This window comes from Gallinula chloropus, assembly GCF_964237585.1.
Source record: "Gallinula chloropus genome assembly, chromosome: 15".
Lineage (NCBI taxonomy): Eukaryota > Metazoa > Chordata > Aves > Gruiformes > Rallidae > Gallinula > Gallinula chloropus.
In genome coordinates this window covers 5,071,024-5,092,897 of record NC_140100.1, presented here as the reverse complement: position 1 = coordinate 5,092,897, position 21,874 = coordinate 5,071,024, and the positions used below count along the sequence as shown (strand labels likewise).

At 46.0% G+C, this 21,874-nt stretch overlaps 1 protein-coding gene across 1 annotated transcript in view; it reads right to left on the bottom strand.

The window, feature by feature from the left end:
- Positions 1-21,874, bottom strand: part of CACNA1H (calcium voltage-gated channel subunit alpha1 H) — a gene marked incomplete at both ends in the record, with an annotated part of 243,671 nt that overhangs the window by 15,356 nt on the left and 206,441 nt on the right. Inside the window, 8 exons of the mRNA XM_084270957.1 lie at positions 7,447-7,517; positions 8,091-8,224; positions 9,294-9,403; positions 11,378-11,529; positions 19,196-19,388; positions 20,176-20,265; positions 20,950-21,075; positions 21,671-21,797. Of these exons, the coding sequence (XP_084127083.1) occupies positions 7,447-7,517; positions 8,091-8,224; positions 9,294-9,403; positions 11,378-11,529; positions 19,196-19,388; positions 20,176-20,265; positions 20,950-21,075; positions 21,671-21,797 (1,003 nt within the window). The remainder of the gene's footprint in view (positions 1-7,446; positions 7,518-8,090; positions 8,225-9,293; positions 9,404-11,377; positions 11,530-19,195; positions 19,389-20,175; positions 20,266-20,949; positions 21,076-21,670; positions 21,798-21,874) is intronic.

Below are 21,874 nucleotides of genomic sequence, written 5' to 3'. Positions count from 1 at the left end.
CAGGTTATCAGTCAAAACTATTATCTACCTCCCAACATGCAAAGCATGTTATGAGCTGACATTTACTTACAAACAATTTGCCTCCTCTCCAGGGTGTGTTTGTGAGAGACTCCGTATCTAAGATCATGACTAATTACATTAGTGAAGCAACGTGCCTCGTAACTAGTCCTTCAAAGACCAGTTCACACCTGTGGGTTTGCTGTACAGGCTGACAGCATCCCAGCCACAGGCATGCTCTCAAATGCTCACAGAAGCACATTTGCTAACGTGGTGTCTGCTGATGCCCAAGGTTGCACTGTTGCAAGTTGCACTTGCCCTTGGCTCTGAGCAGGCACACGGGCAGTTGCAAAGCTTACCTGGTGCACAGGACCTCTTGGGAAGTGACTGAATGTCTGACTAATGTGGAAATGTGGCTACATGAAAGGGATATGTGGGAGGCAGCAGCATGTAAAGATTCTAGGATGGGTGATGGTACAACCTTTACTGTTAAAACTCCATCCCAACCTGTATCTAGACTTCCATAGCTGCTCTGGATTGCCTGCTAAGAAGCAGGTTTGCTCCCCATGTGCACAAGAACAACTTGCTGTCCTGACCACCCCCTGCAGATTTAGCATCCACATGGATAAGTGCAGGCAGTTGGTGGCTCATGAGCTTGAGAGTGCTTGAGTGTCTCAGCAGCCCCTGAACACCTGATGCTCATGAGACTGTGGCTATGACAAATGGCTCACCTCTTGCTTATGTGCTTTACCAAAACTGCTTGCTCTATTTGTGTAGCTTCTGGCTGTACAGGATCTGTACAGGCCAGTGCCAGGTTCAATATTTTGTCAGTGCAAACCCATGGCTCTCTGGTACATGTCCCTCAGGAAAAGAAATTAAGGTCCTCTTTCAGCCTGTGGCCTTCATGAAGGCCTGAGGCCAGAGAAGGGCCCAAGGCCTGCTCTCAGAGATGGACAGAGGTGGAGGCAGTGAGGTCAGCCAGCGGCTGTTGAGCAGCAGAGAAGGCAGAACTGGATGTATGTCTGTGACCTTGAGTGAGTCATCCATCTCCTGTTAACTCAGAGTACCCTTTTGTAATACCCTCGTGAATAGGTAATTAATGTCTCTAAAGCACTTTGCGATCTACTGAGACCAGACAAGAAAAAGACTGAGCATGAATCATGCTGCTGGGAGGAATGGGATGGGGCAGGAGCCTATCCAGGCACTTTTCTCCAGCAGCCAAAGGCTGGGATGCCTGTGCTGGACTCTGTATCAGGGACAGAGATCCAGCTCTGGTCAGCAACCTCAGCTTTGGCAGCTGGTCACCCAGTCAGGCTCTGAGAAGTGGTTCTGCTCTAGCAGAGTGGAACAGGTCAGCCCATGCTCTGTTTATCCATCAAACTCCCCCTGACTTGGGTTGGTGCCTTTGGCTGGGCACAGCAAACTTCAGATAACCCCTCTCTCCGGCAGCTATTCATCATTTTCTGAGGCTCCAGGGTTGAGGGGAGGCCGTGGCATGCAGGGAGTGAAGCACAGATGAAGAATATCTTGGAGATGTTCTTGATACCCCAAAGTACCTCAGAGAAGCCACAAGAGAAGATGGAGACACTGGTGAGTATCTGTGATTCTTCCTGGACCTTCACTTTCTGGCATGTTCTGACTGTCATACTGCTGGCAAAGTGTCTGTGTGTCTGGGACAGTGATGCTGTGGGGAGAAAGGTAGAGTCCTCCATCCCACCTTCCCCCAGAGGAGCAGGGAGGCCCTATGGGAGGAGCTACCACCCTTCACCACAGTGCACCCCGGCTGGACCTATGATATACCATTGCAAAAGTCCTGGAAGAACTCTGCTCAGCAGCAAGGAAAGCGACCCTCCTCTCCACAAACCCAGGAAAACCCTTCTTCCATTGCCCATTAATGGTCTGGGGAGGCTGTCTCTACTTTAGCTCTTGTGCATGTTGCTGGTAGCATTTTGCCTCGTCCCAAGTAAGACTGCAGTAGCTAAACTCCACCACATGTCCCATCAGAGTTCAACCTCTGACCTAAGCCACTAAGTAAAAAGCCTGTCTCTGCAGGCACTGGGATGCAAAGCAGCTATGCCAAGTTGTGTTAACTTGAGATGTGGAAACTCTGATTTTACCCCTCTACTCTGCCCTGGTCAGGCCCCACCTGGAGTATTGTGTCCAGTTCTGGGCTCCCTGGGATAAAGAAGAAAGGGATCTCCTGGAGAGAGCCCAGTGAAGGGCTATGAAGATGATTAAAGGCCTGGAGCATCTCCCTGTGAGGAAAGGCTGAGTGAGGTGTGGCTGTTCAGCCTTGAGAAAAGAAGCCTGAGAGGGGATCTGATCAATGTTTATAAATATCTGAAGTGTGGGAGACAGGGGGAAATGGGCAGCCTCTTCTCAGTGTTTGTGGGGACAGGACAAGGGGTGATGGCCTCAAGTTGGAACATGGGAAGTCCTACACCAATATGCAGAACTTCTCCATGGTGAGGGTGACAGAGCCCTGGGACAAGCTGGTTGTGGAATCTCTTCTGGAGAGATTCAAGATCCGTCTGGACACCGACCTGTGTGACCTGTCCTAAGGAACAGGCAGGGGGGTTGGACCTGGTGAGCTCTTGAGGACCCTTCCAACCCCTATGATCCTGTGACACAAATGTGTTGCACTGATCATGTACAAGAGGACACTGGCTACCTGGCCACTATCACTTCTCTGTTGTACTTTCAGCTGTGTCATCCTACCCAAACCCCTCTAGATCCTGCTGGCTTCTAATCTGCTTGCTCTGGGAGAGGCATTGGTGAAATGCATGGCTTCTGCTGCCCCTGTCCTGCAATGCCTGGCTGAAGCACACTACAGTTCCTCTTGTGCCTCTTCTTCCTCTGACATCAATTATTTCTGCATCACTGGCCCACACCTCAGCATGTCACTTGTCAGTGCAGGCAATGCACACAGCTCCCTGGGATGTGGGATGCCTGTCAAGAGCAATTTCTCATAAAACTAAGCCCCTGCCAATCCTTTCCAGGGACACGAGTCCTCCTCATCTTCCCTTCCAGCACTCTCCAGCCAAAGCAATAAGCCTGGCAGCAGGACAACACAGGCTGATTTATGCACTAGACCCAAGAGAGAACGGACACATTTGTCTACTTGGAAAAGAGAGGCCAGCTGTGTGGATTTCAGGGCTAGTGCAGAGGGCCAGGCAGGCAACCTTGGAGACTAAAGTCATCTCACTGGTACAACCACAAGGCCACCAGCTGAACTGAACGAGCCCCCCTTTCTGTGTATCCACTCAGCCCCACTGAGACCAGTGCTGACAGCCAGCAGGACAGTGGTTTCTTTATCTAATGACTGCTGCTTCACTACTCAAACCTCTCAGGCATCCCTGCACTCCTTTCCAGCGTGCAGCACAACACACACATACCTGTCTTGCAGAATCTGTCTCAGCTGCAACACTTGTAGGTAAGACTTTTCTACTCTTGCTCTCTGAGCTTCACAGTCACTGGGTCTTCAGTGCCTGGCAAAAGCAGGCTATTTTTTATGTCCTATAACTGCTGCTACATGATGCCAGACAACCTCTTGAAGTTGAGATAAGCTCAGGAATTACAACACCATAAGGAATTAAACTTCTGGACAGGAGCAAACTACAGACTCTGTCCTTCAGTGCACTGACAGAACGAGGAGTTCTTCACTTTTTACTTGGCACAGAGTCCATCTGGGGGGAGTTCCAAGCTTTGAAGACAAAGAGGAGGTATACTGTACAGCTCTGCATTTAATTAATGTGCTGTCCACAGACCAAGTGAGAAAGAAAAAAGAACCCAGATCTTTTGATAGGAAAGTTCCACATGTTACTATTGCTGGCCCTGCAGAGCCAGGATGGCAATAGGACTGGATTCCACTTTGTCCTCTCTGTGGGGAGGAACATTGACAGCTTAGCACTGGCTGTGGTTTTTCTTACTGGCAATCCGTACTGGAAGTGGTGCTCAGGCTGAGCTGGGCTGCTCAGTGTGGTGGATTCACTTAGACAAGGAGCATTTTAACCCAGCCAAATGCAAAGTCCCCGATCCCAGGGCGAAGCTGGGGATGTGAACAGGGCTAGAGGATTACCATCAAACTGGAGTCACACAGAGCAGGCATTGCTTACAAAACCCATGCAGCCACCAGGCATATAAGCAAAGGAATATTCAGCTGAAGCCTAAGAGCAGTATAATTCGTTACAGAGCCTTAATTGGGCCAGAGCCCATAAAGAAGAGGAAAACACTTGAAACAGGTCTTGAAAACCTGCTTCGTACTGAGAGATTAGAGTTCAATGTTCTTCTGTTTGCCAGACTGCAAGAGACTATTTTATCTCTTATTGCTCCAAAAAGGAGAAGTTCTAGAAGAAAAAAAGCAAAATTACTTCCAATGAAAAAAGAAATGCAGCTAATTCAGACTAAAACCACCAGGTTTTGGGGTTTTTTTTAATTTACTGGAAGAATATATTTCATCAACAGGGGATGGCCAATTCCCTAACACTTTGCATCCTTTAAGCAAGACCAGGTGGCTTTTAAAAGACATGCTGAAGCTCAGTGCAGAGCTGTGTGGCCTGTGCTATGCTAAGAGCAGGGCTCTGACACCATGGGGGAGCTTTTGGTCTGCGAACAGCAGCACTGAACTGGCTTAATTAGGACTGGCAATGTCTAAATGATGAAGTCAGTGCTGGACACGCTAGCCCAGCTCTTTTTAGCTGCTCAGTTTAAAGCAGTGGATCTATTTCAAGTTTACACAAGCATAACTGATTTTAGCACTTCACACTTTAAAGTCCATGACAGATTTTGTTTGACCCTCCAAATGGGGATGCCATGAGGGTACACCTGCAGAGCTGAGGCTGGCAGTACCTTTCTGAGTGACTGTGGCCCCACTACAAGTTGAGCTTCTTGGTCAACCACCCATGAAACTAGAAAACTTGGATTCCTGTTAGAAAAGGAAATCCTGCCTGGCACTGGGTAGAAGAGCCAATGCTCCACAAGCAGAGATGGCCTGTGGCAGGAACATGATGACTGACTGACACTACCCCAAATGTTTGCTGGGACTAAGAGGGCATGGAGGTGGTGGGCAAAGAAGGTGCCATTTTCAGATCCTTCCCTGATCTTTCTTTCTGTCTCCTTTGCCTCTCCTCATCTGTTCTACTCCTTTCTTCAGAGCCATGGTGGAGAAGATTTCTGAATCGGCAGACACAAGGTTACTAGACAAGAAGGATACAGCAGGGCAGTAAGAAGTCTTCCTAGAGTGAAAACAGCACCCCAGAGTCAGCCTGAAGTTCCAGAAGAGGAGAATAAGCCTGTACCCTGACAGCTTTAAACTTGGATCAAAATGCTAACATTACCCAAGTCTGGGGGCAGTTGGATCTCTGTGTTATTGAAGCTGCTGAATAAAAACAAATAGGAAGCTGATGAAAATCACCCAAAAGAGAAAAAGTGTACTGCAAGGACAATAGCTTGTCATGGTAAGCCCATAAATGGACATTGCACACACACCAGACATAGAATTTCCCCCAAAACCTTTATGGATAAACATTAAATCCATCTCTCTTGTCAATTAGCAGACACATTCAATGAGGATTTTCCAGCTGTGGTTTTAGGCTGCCAAATTAATTGGAGCAGGAACTCTTTGCCTGTCTTTGCAATGAAAGCTGTAGCTTTCTGAAGAATGTTGTCTGAGAGGACTTCCCAAACTTCCCTTCTCATTTTCTGAATTTCACTGGAGGACAAAAAAAATGGTATTTTTTTATCTGCACAAGATCTGCTTGGAATATCCCTGGGGATTTCCCTTTAAAAGAGATTTTGGTTTGAATGTAAACTGTAAGAAGAACCCAAGGAAACAAAAAGCCTGGCCTACAGCCACCCTATTGTTTGGGGTGGGGGGAGAAAACAAGAGAGAAAATGTGCTCTGTAATCACAAGTGCTTTCAAAAGAAAAAAAAAAATCGACACACAAATCAAGTATTTTCTTGAAATGCCAAAACAGGGGTCAGGTTGGTAAATTCCATGCTTTAGTCTCAGCCAAAACCTTTCACTGAAAAGGAAATCTGAATACCAAAGGGCAAATGCCTCAGATTAGAAACAACTTTATGGCAGTGATGAAAAGTAAGTGGGTCTTTCCAAGAAAAAGAAACTCCCCTTGTTTTCCATTTTGAATAGATCGTGGTCTTTGTACTTAGCAACTAACTCATAGGGTGTATTTGGGTAATTACATGTACTAGTCATGCTGATTCTCATTCATGTGCCAGAAGAGATGTCTACACGGTGTCTGCTTTTGGCCAAACCGCAGTGCTATGATCCTGCCTATGAGATGTGATCCCTCTGCAGACAGCTGGAGCTGATCTAGATGTGAATGCCCACCATGGGGTGCTGCCATCTCCCTGTGCCTATGCGGCTGGAGCTGGGAGAGGGGAGGCATGACTCTCCCAGTTCATCCCAGTCATCAAGCTCGTTCCGGTGACTCAGCTGTGGGATGTTGTGGAAGGGTTGAAAACTCAGGACTTGCCTTTCTATGTCTGTGCATCTTAAAAGTGCTGCTTCTGAACTGCCAGCTCAGAGAAGAGAGCTGCAGAGTTCCCCTACCTCTTTCTTGATGGCCTGGTATTCACTAATGAGTAAAGCATGGAAGTAAAGGTTTCTAGTACTGTCTGGTGGGCTGCATGATCCTGGTGACATATGAAATTGTACGTGTAGGCAGCTGAGATGACTCTGCAGGCTGAAAGATTAGGACTCAGACCTTCAAACCAAAAAACGAGCAGAACACAGCTTAAGTACAGTAAGATTTTAAAAACAAAGGAACCCTAAACTTCTTGGAACTCTTCTGATGTGCTTTAGATCTTTTTGAGGGAGGAGTGCCAGTCAACAAAAAGGTTTTTTTTTCTTCCAATAAATGGATCCATAAAAAAGTGGTGCCAGGAACCAAATACTTAACAGATCCTATCAAATACCATTAAGAATGGCAGCATCATTGTTCTTCTTGCAGCTCATGAGAATATAGTGATTTGAGACCCCCCACTTCAAGCTTCTAAGACTCAGAAACATCTCTCCTATTTGCTTTTTAAAGTCTTCAGCTCCTCTGTCAATAGGTGTCAATAAACACGGTGGCTCACATCTCACAAAGAAAACTGCTGAGTTGGAAGCTATTTCCAATGCTTTCACCAACAGCTTTCTCTGCCTTATCATTGTGTTTTCTGAACTTTCCAGTAAAATCTATGTTTTCTAAGAGCTCTGCCTACAGCAACTGGCTCTCTGTTTCCCATCATTCTGGTTCTCCCATCTAACACACACTATGTGAGCTGGATGTGCCATGCAGAAACACTGCTACCAAGGCACCAGTGGAAGAAGAGAAGGCTGATATCCTTCCCAGGTGACCTATAGTGCTCACCAAATGTCCCCAGGTCCAAAAGGCAAAGTCCATCAAGGGGAAGAGACTGGGCATGGATGAAGTCTGGGGGCTTACCTGGGGGAGTGCTTGTACCACGGTGTCCAGGAGAGCTCGCATCCCAGTGGCCATTTTAAGCAGTTTCAGCACTACAATGAGAATCAAATCCTGGTCAGCAGAGCTGGGAAATATTTCAAGTAAAACCGACAAAGGAAATCTAGTTTCAGATCTAGGGAGGGTTTACATCTCTCTTGCATCTCTTCATACAGAAGGCAAGTTCACTCCATCCTGGCAAGGACCATAGAACATCTGAACATCCTGACTACTTCCCACACCATATCATGTTAAGGACATCAGTAAACCAGACCAAAAGCCAGAACTCCAGTGGGTCTAGCAGGAAAATAGGAGAGGGACGGGGACACACTTCATCAGTGAAGAACATCATCTCATGTTCTGAACCTCCCTTCTCCACCACTGCCCGCTCTTGTCTGGTATCAGTATAAAAGGTCTGTGGTCCCAGGTTTGAATAAGAGACCAATCTAAGATGTCACTCAAAACACCCATGAAACCCCACCTAGTTTGTCCCTGAATGGACATTTTGCAGCCTTGTCACCTAACTGTTCTCAAGCTGAACTGAAACCTCAGAACTAGAAGAACAAACAGCCAAACCATTTCCTGACGTGTCTGGAGGGATGGATGGAGACCTATGGAACAGGCCATACCTCTTGCTATTCTCAGCACCCTCATGATGCGTATTATTGTGGGATTGATGGGCAGTGCAGCATTCATCTCAATTTCCTCCAGTGTGATTCCCACAATTGACAGGAGAACTATGGCCAAATCCAGCTGATTCCACCTAACAGACAAAGAGAAGAAGTTAAAAACAATCATATGTGGACAGACATCAAAGAGTAGAGAACTGTCTGTTAATAACAAGCACAAGCAAATCCTGAATGCCTCTCCTCTTTCAGATCTGGGCTCATGATCTTCTACATGGTACAAAATCAACTGACTGGGAAATGTCCCTGCCTCCTTTCCAATCCCTATGGGCCCACTGCTACCCACTTGGAGCCACTCTCAGGGGTGAGATACTAGCTAGAGGGACTTCTGATGTGATGTAATATAGTTGCTGCCATGTTATGTCACCTGTCTCTTGAGTATCTCCCCTGATTTACAGCCTAACACTTGTAGAGGGCCTTCTATGGCAGCACTAGAAAGACGTTCAGATGGGAAGAAACTGAGTGCCTTCCCTATGCAATTTCCCTCATAAGTAATACTGCTCCTAGCAGCTTCCAACCACTCACTCAGGATAAATAAGGCAAACAAGCTGGTTTTGTGACTGTCCAATTGTACCCGGCTCCTCAGCAAGTTGCCAGACCACAATGTGCTCTCACACATACTTGCTTTGGGTTAAATGTGAAGCAGGGTAAGATCCACAGGTCTTTGCTGCTGGGATCTGAAGGCAGTGGGCTGAACACAACTACCACTGTCTTTGCCAAAAGCTTTACAAAGCTAGCAGTCTACCAAAGGGATGGTTTGACCTGCAAAGGAGACTTGTTCTGAGGGAGTCTGTGACCTTAGGTTGCCAAAAACTACTCTTGAGGACTGGATTTCTGCCAGCAGGTTGCTTCTGACCTTTAAGCTGAGCCGGTCAGACCCAGAGGAGAGGCAGATATGGGGAGAAAGAATGTATCTAGAAATTTGTAAGATTTCCTTAATTCCCTCTGCAAAGTAGTACCAGCAGTTCTTTGAACTTTTAGTTCCTACACTATAAAGTTTGCACCCATGGAGAGACAGCCCTTTGCTCTTCCTTGCACACAGCATGTAGTACTATCATAGTGATGCTACATTTACCCAGCATCTGGCTTCGAAACTGGGACAATACAGCTCTATCCCAAATACACAGGAGTTTAAAGTACTCTCACCTGTCCTTAAAGAACCTTCGAAAACCAAACGCCACCAACTTCAGAACTGCCTCAAACACAAAAACTATGGTGAACACATAGTTGCAGTACTTCAGGGCTTCATCCAGGGACTGAAAAGAGAGACACCAGTTAGCCCAGCCCAATCTATCCTTTCCTAGAGCCCTTGCAGAGGGACTGGCAGGCACAAGGGTGGTAAAGGCACAGAGATGTAATAAGTCAAGTCATAACAGCTTGCAGAGCTCAGTTACAAAGCTCCCCTACATCACACAGCAAAACTCAACTCAAGGATTAGGCACTGATGGAAGCAAAAACCTCATAAGCACTAATACCAGTTGTGCTAAAAAGATGAGAGGTATCAATTCTCCAGCTTCAATGTGTAAGTTGTTCAGAGTCTAGGACAGAGAGAAAATTTTACCTCTCCCCCTAATAAAGTTTACTTCTTCTGAACTGTGTAGCCTTGGGTAGAATAAAAGACTTGATGGATCATTTCTTTAGTCCAGTGTGGCAATCCTTAGGACAATGGTTTTGCTTAAAACACTTGGGAAAATAAATAATGTTGGAGATAGATTAAATCTTCTCTTCTTGAAAAATGTTACATCTCTAGAGCTGGGCAAAGTATGTCCATATTTGGTACAATGTTCACGCTCTCTATAGAGATGCTCTTGGAAGTCAGGAATCTGCAATGTTTATACTTTAAGATGATGAGTGTTTATAATGGATTTCATTGAAACTGTAAGCCAACAATAGCAAAAGAATCTTGCTGGGACCTTAAAATAGATAGTTGCAGAGTGAACCGGCTCTTTGGTTGGGTAGGGGTTTGGGGAGAGGAGGGAGGGAAGAGGAATTTAATTAAATGTAGTGTCTCTTATAATAAGAAAATGACAACAATGAAAATCAAAACAGACATAATTGGAAATAAAACACAAGGGGGGAGTCTGCAAAGCAATGTCTGCTCTGTTGGCAGAGGAAGCCTTGGGTCACAGGAAAGCCTTCCTCACCCCACTCATGTGAGGATTGCTTTGCTGACCCCAGATACATGAGATGACCATGTGCTGATTTTTTGGGAACAAGAGCTGAAAGTTCTTCAGATGTTGGCATTCCTCAGTGCACTACTATCCCTATTTTTGTTCCAGTGCCTAAAATAAAATGGCAACTTAGAAGAATGTGGGACAATTTACTATTTCATTTGAAGCACACTGCTTGAGCCTGAAGTCTCCTATCATTTGTGATGGTTTGCATTCAGATTTACAACACTGTGTTTTACATCAACATAAAACAAGTATAAACAAGACCTAATTTGGATAAATAACATTTACATGCAAAACAATGGCTGTTATGCAAAGGAATTATGGGGGCAGAACTGCACACAGTCGGCTGCAGTAAAACACACAGGCATTATCCTGTGGCTTGATGCCCCTCTGGGTTAGCTTCCAGGAGGCATTTGCAGGTTACCCAGCAGACCATGGAATACTAGAAAAGTAAACACTGAGCCTAGAGCTCCAGGAATGATAATGCAATGGAAGATTAATATATGTAGCAAATGGACAGGCTATATGATTTATACCAAAGAGTTACTTGGGAAAGAAAGATTTTATGATACATAAAGAAGGGATGTACTTAAGAGTTGGTTTATTCTAAATTCATTGAGGAAAAGAAAGATCGCTCTGAGTGTGTTAACTCCATGTTTATATCTGTTAATGGAATAGTCTAAAACTCTGGACTGTTTTACAGTCTGAGGGTCAGTCATGTCTGGGATCAGGAGAGGAAATATTTGGACTGGTCTTTCCCAGTAAAGGTTTAGCTCACTCTCCATTACCCTTCTTCCCTGCAAGAGCAGGGAAATCAAACTTTTGGCTGGGCAAGTGATTCCTGAGTGGGAGAGCTGTCTTAGGGTTAGATGGATTGCAGTGCTGAGCCTGGAGCTTGCTGAGCCTTTCAAACACCAGGCAATGGTCCCAGGGAAGTGGGGCTGCCTGGAGACCTCACCGGTCCATGGTATCCTAAGAGAACAGCGTACAGTCCTCAGGTGTGCTGCTACCCAACACCGCGGTCTCACAGCCAACACAGTGATGGATGGCTCTTACCTTTGGCTGGTTGTAGTGCTCCATTGACATTGTGATGACGTTGACCCCAATGATGAATGTGATGAAGAGGTCAAGGTAGTGGCTGGTGCAGAGGGTGTGAATGTACTTGCGCGCGGGGGAGTAGTCAGCATAGTAAGGCCTGCGTTGGGCTTCTGCAGAAAGAGAAGGAAAAGCAACACAATGAATGCAGGCTCTGCTGCATGGCTGGCAGCCATCGTGTGGCTTCTGGCCCCAAATTTAGCATGTGGGAGAACTGATTCAAGGGAGCCACGTGAAAAGGCCAAATGGTTCTACCTAGCCCCTTCAAGAACTACAGTGGGGTTATCAGGCTGAGCCAACCTCTTGTGCCTGCAGGAGGGACCCCCACAGCTTTGTAAACCAGGTCTGCTTTCTCCCAAGTGCTCTCTCTTCTTGCTGCTCTCTCTCAGACTAGAGGACAACCTTTTCACTTAATGGGACCCTTGTCAAAAACCACAAAGGGCGAGAAGCAAATGGCACCCAGAGCCAAGAGAAAAGCTTCAAACCCAGCAAAGACTCAACTGCAGTTAAGAGTAAGGACCAAAGGCAGGTCCCATAGGTCTGGATGCTTATATGCACCTCTCCTAATGCCACTGATGCCAGGCATGTTCTGCATAAGTTAGAAGAGAACATAATCTGAGCTCAGCTCCTGTGAGAGGCTTTTGGTCTGCAGGAAACATAGCAATGCCTGTGGCAGAGGACACATGCGTGAGGGTTAGCAGCACACAGGACAGCATCAACAGCGATGGAGCAGGGTGCTCAGCATTTTTCTTAATGAAGACTGTTGGCATAAGCTCCTCTGGTATGGTTGCACCTAAAAAGCCACTCACTGAGTTCTATTTACTGCGTGTGTCTCTCTTAACTTAGGCTGTGACCACAAGATGGCTGTGAGCACGCAGATGGAATCAAATTCTTTTCATACTAAGTCAGAGCAGGATTGTTCTTAATAGAGAGGGATTTTTTTCCCCCCAAAATACTTCAGCAAATTCAGGTTTAAATGCATGAGGAGATGAGAAGAAGTTGCTTCACTTTAAAAATAAGAAGGGAAATCAGCTGAAAAGTACTTAGTGCATCCTGAGATACACATTCCACTCCACCCATCTTGCTAATACCTTTCAGATTTGGTGACTCTTTTAAATGTGGGTTAGGTTTGGTTTTTTTTTTGGTTTTGTTTTTTTTTGTTTGTTTTTGTTTTTGTTTTTGTTAGTGCAATTGATGCCAGATTAGAGTCCAAAAGCCTAAAACAAATCGGATAAAGGGAAACTGAATCTGCTGCTCTTTCAACTACTATTTTTTCTGGTAGTTAAAAGTGGAGTGGAAGTATTTGAAAAAAAAAATCCTTCTATCTGGGGTCATCTAGACTTATTTTTGTCTGTTAATGGGTGTGGAAAAACAAGATGAAAGGAAACACAATTGTTTTTGAATACATTTTGATGTTGCTTTGATGTTCCTTAGTCCTACCAAGTCATCTCGGACTGGTAGGGCTCTCTCTGTTACCAAGCTCAGTTAATCTTCCAGTGTGGCCTAAAAAATAATAATAAAAACATTGAAATATAATACTTATTTAAGTCTGTACAATGTGCTTTCATGTGTAATCAGGATTAGGACATATTTTTTTCTTTTGTTTTTGGAAATGTCTTCTTGGGAATACAAAAAAAACCCCAGCTGCCTGGGAGGTCTGAGGATAGTCCTAATAGTCAAACTTTATATTAAGGGACAATTTATTAATGACTAATGGGTGATTAATGGATCTCAGAAGAACATTAGCACAGATGGCAAGCAGCACATAAGGAACACAGGCTGTAGGTGACTGCAACTACCCTCTGATCTGACCAAATGTAGCCACTGATTAACTATTCAGCAAAAGATCAAGTGTTTATTTAAAGTTCTATAAACTATTTATATAATTCTAAAGCATAATCACAAGAAGACATTTTCCACTGTAAAGGTCCTAGGGAGAAAACCTTCTAAGCTACCTGTCAGCAGCACAGCTCTCTCTTTACATGGGCTGCATATAGAAGCAGTAAGGAGGAACCACCCAGCCACGAGGTGGGTCTGGTTATTGTGTGGTTATTGTGTCTGAGGTCTGTGTCTGTAACTCTGCCTGTGCTCAGTGCTGGCTGTGCCTGGTCAACTGGCTGCTCAGAAAACTTGGGATAGGTTTAACTCGACCTGGGAGGAAGGAGCTCTAGGAAATGCCTTACTCATTGAGGATGCACTGCATCCCTGAAGCCAGGTTAACAGATGAAAAGGAAACCTCTCCTGGGGATACACACACACAAGGACAGTCTTGGATAAAGTTGACAACGCTGTGAAACACATGCAACAACACTGGCGTGCTCAGTGCTGTAACCCATGCAATGTCCATTAGAGGAGATACCGCTCATGCGAGGCTAATGGCAGTGAGCAGGGCTGTGCAGGAAGGCCAGGACACCTTCTGCTCTTGGGGATGCTGGTGTTAGGCTGGAGCAATCCTGTGAAGGCAGAGGGGTTGCAGCAGGGTGAAAGCAGTGAGAGATCAGTCACACAGCTTCACTGCAGCTCTGACCAGCTCCAGGCAGAAGGGAGGTTGAGTTTCAGAGCTCCAAGGTGCCCAAGGTCTGCTGGGTCACTGTTAATTCCCACTCTCTTTAAGGAGTTTTAATTCAGTCAACAGGACAGCAAGTAGCTCTGGTCTCCTTTCAGTTCAGACACACATTTTTACATCTTAGTGAGAATAGACTACGTTATTCTCCCCAGTCTGGGTGTTAAGTGTTCACTGCACACACCCACTGCTACAGCCAGCTCAATCAGAGATGTGGGCTCTGCAGGAGAACCACGGGGAGGTAGGCACAGCAAATGGGAAATCTATTGTATCATTAATTGCAGTATATAAAATGCAACCTGTGCTTGGTTTCTCCAGGGAAATGTTTTCTGGGATGAGACTCCAGGCAGCCAACTAGCAGCCTCATATCAGAGACAAGTATCCCTTCAGCTGCAGCTGATGGTTTGACTTGGTGGCAATGCAGGAGAGAAAGGAGAAACCATCAAACATATGCAAAAAGAAAACCACAGTCCTTTCTCACCCCCACTTCTAGATGTTGGCTAATCTCACCTCTCTGCAGAGTATTTAAACTTCTTTGCTTGTGATTCTGCTGACATGAAAATTAATGAAGCACAGTCTCCTAGCTTAAAAGCATTTAGGTTGGCATTACAATTGCTAGCTACAGCTCCTCCATTATTCTCCTCTGCATGAAACATTAGAAAGCCCTAATGGGTTTATATGCATGCTTGGCACAGAGTAGCTCTATACCTGCAGCTGCCTGGAAAAATAAGCAAGATGGTTTGATAATTCCCTAGTTGGAAATACTAAACACTCAGATACACAGTGCCCAAAATTTTACTTACAGCTCAAATGTTTCTGCTGGATACAGAGATGGTTGTAGCACTGAGAGGACAGACTAATTTAAATACCACTGTGTGCTGCCCATGATTGCTCTACCCCTAGAGAGAAAGGCTTACAGTCAGTGCTCTGAAAGGCATCTCTGCTGGGTCTTAAAACAAAACTGGCCTCTTCCTTCTACAATGCCCAGACATTCAGCTCTGTGTTGGGCAATGCCTCAGAGAAAGAAACACAGCTGTGCCCCTGCTCCTCTCATACAGAGTGGAAATCAGGAAAAAGCTTTTGCCTTTTCTCAGTTCTCAGCTTTTGGGGTCATCCCAGGGGCCGGGGACTCAGTGACACCACCGAAAGGCACTCTCTGCTCACCAGCTAAGGCCTCTCCTGGGCTGTATCAGGCATTTCCAGCTTTTCCAGCATTGCCTGCACTGCTTTCAGCACACAGTGCCACTCAGACCCTGCCTGCAGCCTCTGAAGCCCAGGGTACTGCCTGTGTTTGACCCGACACTGTGCTCTGCTCAGTGGGCCAGCAGCTGCTGGCTTCACAGTAGATACAGGCAGGTTGGGTTTGGCCCTGAATCCTGAATGCAGAGGAGATCAAGCTGATCCATGTGGTTTTAATCAAAAACTTTCATCTGGGGAGGCTGGTTTCAGCCTGTGTCTTCTGAGAACCTCATTAAAAGGTTAGGAGCTGCGGGATTATTAAATTACACTACACTTCTGTACACAGTAGATGCAGTGGAGAGAGGTAGTGACTGCATCAGAAATAGTCTAGTTTATCTTCAAATTTTACCTTCATATGAAAAAGGTATGCTGTGCAGTTCTGTCTTTAAACCACATCAAATGCATTCCTACAGCATACTCAACCCCCTGCCCTCTCTTCTCACGTGAGGAGAGTTAACTGGCAATTGCAGTGCCTTCTCTCAGGGCTGACCAGGCCTCAGCTGAGTTTACTGCAGCCTGGGCCCTGCAGCTGCTGTCACAGCAGCAGTGCCTTGCTGACATGTTGGGTCCATCAACTCTGTTGCTGGTGCCTTGAGTGACGCTTGTCACCAGAGCAGAGCGTCAAGGCATACTGACAAGGGGTGTGGGGTGTCACCCTGTCTCAGTCCTTTCATGAAAGTGGCCCTGAGATGGGAAACAAGAGACTTTTTTCAAAGGTCTGAGTGGTGTCTGACAGCAGACACGTGGGCTGAGAGGGACCTTCCTGCCAGGCTCCTCAAAGGCCTGCAAAGTACCCCCAAACAGATACGTGTGGACTCCCCATCCTGCCTGCATGGGGCTTGATGAAAGAGCTGTCCCCTCCATGGAGCAATCCCTCTGCCAGGCTGCCCTGGTTCTGGCCAGGACAGAGTCTACCTGCACACAGGATCCAAATCCTGGTCCTGGACTGCGGCGCCTGGGATTTGTCCCAGACGGGACCATCAAGGCACTGATAAGCTGAAGCTTAATCCATTTCCAGGCCTAAACCCAAGTCTACTACAGCTCAGTGGTGTGTTTCAGTGTGTGTTGGTACCTACAGATGCCCAAAGACCTGTGCACAGGAACACAGACAGGGTTGCTACACACAGAGAACATTACAGACAGGCAATAGGACACAAAGACAAGATGCCAGGCAGACAGGGTGAGTCCAGGCAGATGGGTGTTGCTCAGATAGTACATCTGTTAGCTATTTGGGATTCTACTCTTGGTAACAGCCCTAATTCTTCCTCTCTTTATGGGGTCTTCAGGCCAAATGCTAGAACTGGCAACTGAAGTAAAAGCAGGGTTCTCTCCTAGGCTTCCCAATGTAGGCTACTTGCTCCTTTGCAGAATCAGGGGTCTCCTGTGCCTGTCCTGCCCCATGAGGACTGGTCCCTCCCTCCTCTGTTTGGGTGACACACAGCACTGGGGGACGTGGGAAGCTGGTCAGCCCGACGCCACTCTGCAGCACCCCATGTCTGCACGTGCACACAGACACTCCCCCCAAGAGGCTCTGCCACTCACAGCACCAACCACACCTCACATCTTTCTGAGTCTGCCACATTTTTTCACCAAATCTTCTAAATTACCCAGGAGGTGAAAAGTCCTCCCATTTAAGTTAAAATATCTATTAAAATGTAAATAGCAATATTGCAAAATGTGTATCAGATATTTGATTTCACCTTGTTAACTCAAATTGGGATGCCAAGCTGTCCATGCTCAACAGAGGCTGGTAGGAGACCTCAGAGCCAGATGATCTGAGGTAACCTTCTGGAAGCCCAGCACATAGCCAAATTGTTTAGCCTCTCAGTTGCTATATTGGACTTGATTGCCTTCCAGAAAGCTGTCCTCCTCCCTGTATGCTCTCAGTGAAATGTTACAACCCACATCTGTGCAAGACCTGGGTTTGTGGTCTGAAATATCTCCTTGACTCAATCCTTCAAGAGAGCTGGATAAAGAGGGGCAATGTAACAGTGTTCATCACTTTGACAGGGACTGGCTCTTTTTTAGTGTCTAAGACAGGCTTGTAATAAGGTTTACTTACTAATCAGGAACAGCAGCTCACTGTGGTTAAGTTATCCCTCCTTACCTGTGCCCCAGTCTATTTTCTCTGAGGATGCTTAATGCTCTTTGTAAATAACCTTTTTTTTTTTCTTTGGTTTTGTTTTTTCAGATAAACCCTGAGTGTATCTGAATGTCTTCTTGGGGTAGTACACTGGGGAGAAATACTGCAGGAGCAGGAGGACTCTTGAGAGCCTGAAACTCATTTCTCTTATTGTGCTGGAAACACTGCCTTCAAGCTGTCCACGTCTAATCATAGCTGGAACCTCAAACTTAAAAACTGAAAAGGGAAATGAAATTGCATTTGAACTCTTCTGAATCTCTGAAGAGACACAACGTCTGTTTGCAGCTGGCTAGTTTGATCTAGATTTCATTTTAACCCAGCTACTTACAACTAGCTAAAATGATACAGGCTTGGCTTTCACTGTGGTGTCAGGTCAGTCTGTCATCAAGGCCCTGAGGAGGTCATGATGCAGACATTTAGTGCTGAGGGCTCCCATGGCTCTAATAAAGAGGACCACAAGAGCAGGAGAGGAGCTGCAAGGGATACAGCTGCCAGCCTTCTGACTCAAGTGTGCATGGATGAAATTGGCTGGGATTTCTACTAGCAAAGCCTCTGACTGCTATGTCTTTAGAGCCAGGCAAAAGACTGTTTGATCTAACTGGAGTTTTCCCAGCTGAAAACAGATCCATATGGCTTGCTGCTTGGGAAACACCTAGTCATTTGTCACCATGAGATATTAGTTCCTCCAAGGAGATTACCCAAGGCAGCACAGTGCTAGGCAAAAGACACAGTACTGCTGTGGCAACTAGGGCCAGAAGCCCTCAAGCCTTATCCTGACTAAGCTCATCTTTGATCACACTGGCTAAGCCATGTTCCCTCACTTCTAAAAAATGCTACCCAGCATCTAATACAGGCTATCCCTGTTCACTAAATCTGGATGGGAAGTCAGGGCAGCTGTTTTCTTAGCAGTTTCCCTGGGAATACCCACCAGATGCTACAGGACACCAGGGTGTCCCTGGTGGAGCCTGCCAAGGAGTAGTGGAGATGAGAATACATACATGAGAACCTCTGGTTTGGGTTAGGAAAGGAGCACAAGCTCAGGTGTTCTTCTGATCTGGTTTGATCATCCCCACTACATCCACTAAGAAGCAGATTTCAGCTAAAGGCTTTCTGTTGCACCCTAATGGCCCTGCATCTAATGGCCCAGTATTTTTGTAAGGACAAACCGAGTCCCAGCACATTGCTCAGCAGTGAAGGGGTCCCCCAGCCTGTGATGGGGCAAGCATCTCTTGTAATGGACATCTTCCAGAGAAGAATTTTCTGGCCAGCCCCATCTTGGGGCTCCATTCCTCTTCCCCAGGACTGTCAGTTTACTCATGTCCTCATGCAGCATGTTTGTGGCATGCGGGGCCATGCGCTAGGACTCTAAAAAGCATTGCAATTATTTTCTCTAAGAAAAGAATTCATAAATCAAACCACCACCATGATCAGATGCAAGCGGCACATTAAGCCACAGGGCTCCCCTCGGGACTGGCCTTCACACACACATTGCAGCTGTTTACTCCCTGCACCCCTCAGTCACGCCGCAAGCTCCCGCTCGGTGCTTGGGACACCTCAGCCTTGCAGAGCATGATCGAGGACTCTGCTTGGAGGATTTTCTCCCCAGCCAAGAAAACAGGCAATGCTTTACATCAGGCTTGTAGAGGACAATTCCAGGGTGTCGACAACCCAAGACTTAAGGTACCGCCAAAGAAGGAAGGAAGCAAAACAGCCTCTTGAATCCCATGGAAACAAAACCAAAGGAAAACTAAAGTCTTGCTTTGGGAGCAGGCAGGGCTCAGAAAGATTTTGGTTTGTAATGCAGTCTACCGACCAGACAGGTATATCTCCTTACTCCTGCGCTTTTTCTCCAAGCGTCTCAGCCGCTTCTCCTCCCGACGCCGGGCCTCTTCCGCCTCCTGGTGCTGTCGGCACTTGTGAAAGTTCTCCACCACCACCCCCACAAACATGTTGAGCACGAAGAAGCTGACGATGAGCAGGAAGGAGATGAAGTAGAGAAGCATCCAAGGGTTATGGTTCTGGATGGGCTGGTGAGGTGGGGAATTAAAAAACGAGAGAAGTGGCATAGACAGGATGTTTCCTCTCATTTAACTTTCTCATCGACTAAAATTTTACTTTTGTTGTAAAACCCATCCTAGCCTCCTTAGGTTGGCTTACAGGATTTAATTGAGATATATCTCAATAGGGAGATATAGGGATATATATATCTCAATAGGGAGCCTGCTTTGGCAGGGGGGTTGGACCCGATGATCTCTTGAGGTCCCTTCCAGCCCCTAAGATTCTGTGATTCTGTGATCTCAGTGGATGTGCATCATCCCACCTGCAAGATCATTTTAGTTTGTGGTTAGTGTTGCTCAGTTGCTAGAAGCTCTTCAGAAACAGGGGAAAATTACATACAAAGGGCTACTGTGGCTACGATGGGGTACTACTCATCTAAGACTCCAGAGGTTCCTTTGGAAATGCTACATATCACACAAACTTGACAAAGTCTCTTTCACGACATTCTAGTTGCTTCCTCTTTCCTGTGAGCTTGATCTTGCTCATCATGTCTTCCATGATGCCGCAGTGCAATGGCACATGTGGCCTTTCTCAAGTACCATCATTCTAACAAAAAACCCCATCAGTGCTTGTTTGTGTACTACATCGGGTGCAGCTGCTGTAAAAGCTACTCAGTGGAGAATGAAAAACCTTGTGGTTTTCCCAAAACAATGGGTAGTCAGGGCCTCAAGGGAGTACTATAGCTCTGCTCCTTCTGGAGTCACCCAGGCATCAGACTTCTGAGAGCAACATATCTGGAGTCTGCAGTACACTTACCTGTTGGTCAATACCCACAGCATCCAAACCATCGTACATGATGTTGACCCAGCCATCTTTGGAAGAAAGGACAAACAAGGACATGAGGGCCTATAAGAAAACAAACAAAGAGACAGAAAAGATTGATCTTTCATTTTAGACTGCAGCAAAAAACTAACAACAGATGATGCTAAGCAAAACCAGAGCTCATAACACATCATCTGGCCTGGAGTTAGTAGAGAAATACAACATATTGTTAATGGTTTTTACCTGTTTCCCTATCTGGCTTAAAAGTGAGCAAACTGTGGTCATTAATGTTCTTTTTCCTTCACATATTAGTTGACTTTTTCTCAGACACCTTGTGGTCACCAAAGCATGATTGAAAATCAATACGTCAGGCTGGCCCAACATCATGGGGTTTTAGAAAACAACAATATATCCCAGCTCCTACTGTGGGTTGTCTTGCTTTTCACCCAGTATGAAGCACCTGATTTTTTTTTTCATTTGCAAATGTAACAGCTGGAAGTCAAGAGACTAAAAGTGACAGTTGAGGTCCATACATGAGGGACTGCATGCAAAAGCAGTGGCTTTAAGGCCACACTCTCCTACAAACAAGGAACTGTATAACCTTAGGAAGTCTGGCTGTGAGAGATCAAGAGGTGACCTGATCCATTTTTTCCCAGTTAGGGTTGCTTCTGATAGATGAATGTCTATGTCATTCTTGGAAATTTCCTATGACGGAGGGACATTTTTAAGTGCTCATGCAACAGAAAATCCCTACAACAAGGACTTTACCTGTCCCAAATTGTCAAAATTGTACTTCCGCCGAACCCACTTGTAGCGTGCGTTAGTGCAGTCAGTCTTCGTGGTGATGTTTTTCACGTCAGGTCCATCACAGTAGTAGAACTTGCCTTTAAAAAGCTGTATTTGAGAAGCAACACAAAAAGAAAAAAACCAAACTGAAGCACCTTTGAAAAGCCCATTTCCTGATTTACCTTTCCTTCCCCCACTGGAGTTATTCACCAAATTCAAATTCTTTTCCTTTTCTGCCAGCTCAGACACACACACAGGAAAACGCCTCTGGTGAAACTTCAGGCCCTGAGACATTGTTATGCATTGCCTCAGACACAGGAGGAGGAAGGTGATTCTGCAGGCCTGCCCTGTCTTGTTGGGTGGATGGCAATCTCCTCTCTGAGGAAGAGATATTATATACATCCTAGCACATATAGCTGGGAGGGATCTTGGGAATCTGTGTTTTCCTTCCCCCACTCTCAGGCAGGCTTAGCTGGTGCTGTGTTGTTCATCAGGTTTGCTCTTCTAACCCTGACCAGATGCCAACCCCGCACCAGAGCATGTCATGTCTTCTAGGGCCTGGATCTTCTTTCATAACACCTAACTGAAATCTTCCTCTGGAGAGATTTAAGCTCATTACTTTCACCTAAACCCCAGGTGGTGAGAAAAGCAGCTTCTTTTGTGCAGCAGTCACAGATGGCTGTAAGTGAGGGAAATACTCTACCTGGACACCCAAAATCCCAAAGATAATGAAGAAAGCACAGCAGATGAGAACAATATTCCCAATAGGCCTCAAGGAGGAGATCAAGGTTTCCACCACCAGTTTCAGACCTGGGGCTCTGCTGATGACTCTGGAAAAAATGGCAAAACAATAAAGCTTTTCTTTTTTATGCATGCCCTATTATTATACAGTTGCTTTTCCTCCTCT